Genomic DNA, 2,579 nt, shown 5'->3' on the forward strand with positions numbered 1-2,579 from the left:
ATGCCTGCAGAGCTTCATGGAAAAGGGCTCAGAGTTTGACAGGTGACAGTGCAGAGGCCTTGGTAAGCCTTGGTTTTTGCACCTGTAAAATGGGACTGATTACAACTCATCATAAAACCATTGCGATGTACCAATGCTGAGAAGGGCCAGCCATCATGACTGGCTTACCCTGGGCCCTCCCTATTAGCTGCCAGCATTAATTTCACCTTTCTAAGATCATGGTTTTTGATAGCTGCCACTTATAAGGATAAGGAGCTGACGCTTCTCCCAGCAAGGGTGTGCTCATGGTTTGTGTGCCGACAACTTCCCAGAGGCTTGGAGAGCTCTCCTCCCACCATCACAGGCCCCACCAGAAGTCTGCTGCAACTGTGTTCTAATGGGTAGAAAAGCATGTGGTCCAAGGGAGACAGGACAGAGAGGGGAGCTGCCCATCCCCTCGACCTGCTGCTACCAAGGCTGGAGGGAAGAACAAATTCAGGTCCCCGTGTGGAATGAAGGGCCATTTTCTCACATATAACCTTTTTTTTTTTTTTTTTTTAGGAAACACAGGACTCTATTTTAATAAGCAGCTTATAGATTTTGGCAAACCGTATTTCTTACGACAATGGGGTCTCATACAGGTCTGCAGTTCAAAATCCAAGTTTGAAATCTGGGATGGAAGGCATTCTGGAAAATGGAGAATCTACTAAAATCAATGACATCTCATGTTCGATGCTGGCTGTCACAGAAGGGCTGGGCATCTGTTGGTCTGAGTGTAGCTGGTCTCATGTGAATCCAACTCGGTACACAATCGTAAACACTAAAACATGTCAAGCAACGTACATGGTGCTCAGGTGTCTTGATGAACCTGGACTGCCTTTGCCAACGCTTGGTGGTCTCGTCCATTACTCTGCCTGGAGGTATGGCTTCCTTCAGCACTGTCATGTTCTTTGTCCACCAGGTGGTACGCCGCCCGGAAAGCCACCAGGTGGGCGTAGTATGCTGGCGCCGGGATGGACACGGATCGCGTGCGGGGCACGTAGGTGTGACACAGCTAGTAGGTGAGAATCTGCAGCTCGTTGGAAGAGAAACGATTGTCATCCCAAAGCATGTGATAGTGGGAAGGCCACCTTGTTCCCTGGATGCCAGCATGACTACACACGTGGAAGTCAAACTCGGTCAGGTGGGTGATGTTCATGTCCACAGTTGTGCCTGCTGGAATGTTTCCACTTTTCCCAACCCTCTCATTCTTGTCGGTGCAGAAGAGCTGCGTGTGGTGCCTTTTCTGTACCACTGTGAAAGTGATCCCTGGCTGGTAGTCCTTTTCTAACTTGATACATGCCTCGCGGAAGGCCAGCAACTCATGGTGGAGAACCCGCTGGAACTGGCCCTCGGAGACGCCGTCGCGGTAGAAGATGATGCACGTGGGCTTGAAGTACGTGGACTTGTAGAACTGGATGAGGAGTTCACGGACCATGGTGGCCAGGTCCTGGATGATCTCCTGACGGTGCAGCTGAACCCGCACAGTGGTGCAGTAGCGGTTGGGGTGCGCATCCATGCTGCCCATGACGGCGGTGATGGAAGCCTTCTTCCTGTCCCCAGCGGGTGGGTGAGTGACTTCGGCCCCCAGAAAGATGATGGGTTGCTGGAACACGGGCGGCCTCCCCTGGGGCAGTAGGATGCTGTTCATGCCTCCCAGTTTGACGTTGATCTTCAAGCAGAGGTTGGACAGGGTCTGTGGCGTGGTCCTCTGCACGTTCTTCATCTGCACACACTGCGTGGCCATCCCCAGCACCCACATATAACCTGAGCTGACCAAACACCAACCAAACACCTCCTTGCCCTGACCCCCAGAAGAAAAGCAAGAGTCCACAGGTGGCCTTCTTCTAGAACCATCCCAGCCACTGCCTTCTCCTCCATACCCCTGGAGCAACGTGTGGAGCAGGTGGGAACATGGGACAGGAACAAGATGCTGGGTCAGAGGGACAAATGCTGGACCCGGCTGTTCCCAAGACTCCTTCCCAAATGCACACATGAGCCCTGGTACAGATAAGAGAAAGGAAGTCAGAACATTCCTTTGGCAAAGAGAAGCACTGTGGCATCCTCCAGCACGCCATATGCACTCAGGCAGCAATGTCCTTGAAGAAAGGTCAGCTGGCCATCTTCTCCCATTCTGCTGTAGGGACAAAAATCAGCCTTCATCCCCAGCCAGGGATGCAGCCGTCCAGCAAATCACAACTTTCCTCAAGAAGTCAGGACTAACCATCCCTGTCCCCCAGGCAGCCCTGTAGCATCCCAGAGTAGAGAACCAGAAAGGAGAAAGTGGAGGAGAAAGGTTGGTAGTGTGTCGGGAGGCATGAGCACGGCCAGCTGTGACCCTGGGCTTACCCTCTCTTGCCTGTGGAAAGTGGATAAAGGTCATTCATACTGCTTATTCACCACCCTGGGTACTTCAGGTGCAGGGAGATCAAAATGTGCCCTCACTCTGCAAACTCTGGAGTGCTGGGCAGGAGCTAGTCATCATTCCCAGCCCTCTCTCTGGTTCTCAGGGCATCCCAGGCAGAGGAGGGTAAACTTCAATCTGGGCTCCTGGGAGCAGT

General features: G+C 52.6%; 1 protein-coding gene across 1 annotated transcript; it reads right to left on the reverse strand.

The window, feature by feature from the left end:
- Positions 1-829: 829 nt before the first annotated feature.
- Positions 830-1,780, reverse strand: LOC110592740 (protein argonaute-2-like). The gene is given in 1 exon segment (XM_021703835.1): positions 830-1,780. A coding segment is annotated over 1 exon segment (951 nt).
- Between the last annotated feature and the right edge of the window lie 799 nt (positions 1,781-2,579).

This window comes from Neomonachus schauinslandi, chromosome 6, assembly GCF_002201575.2.
Source record: "Neomonachus schauinslandi chromosome 6, ASM220157v2, whole genome shotgun sequence".
Lineage (NCBI taxonomy): Eukaryota > Metazoa > Chordata > Mammalia > Carnivora > Phocidae > Neomonachus > Neomonachus schauinslandi.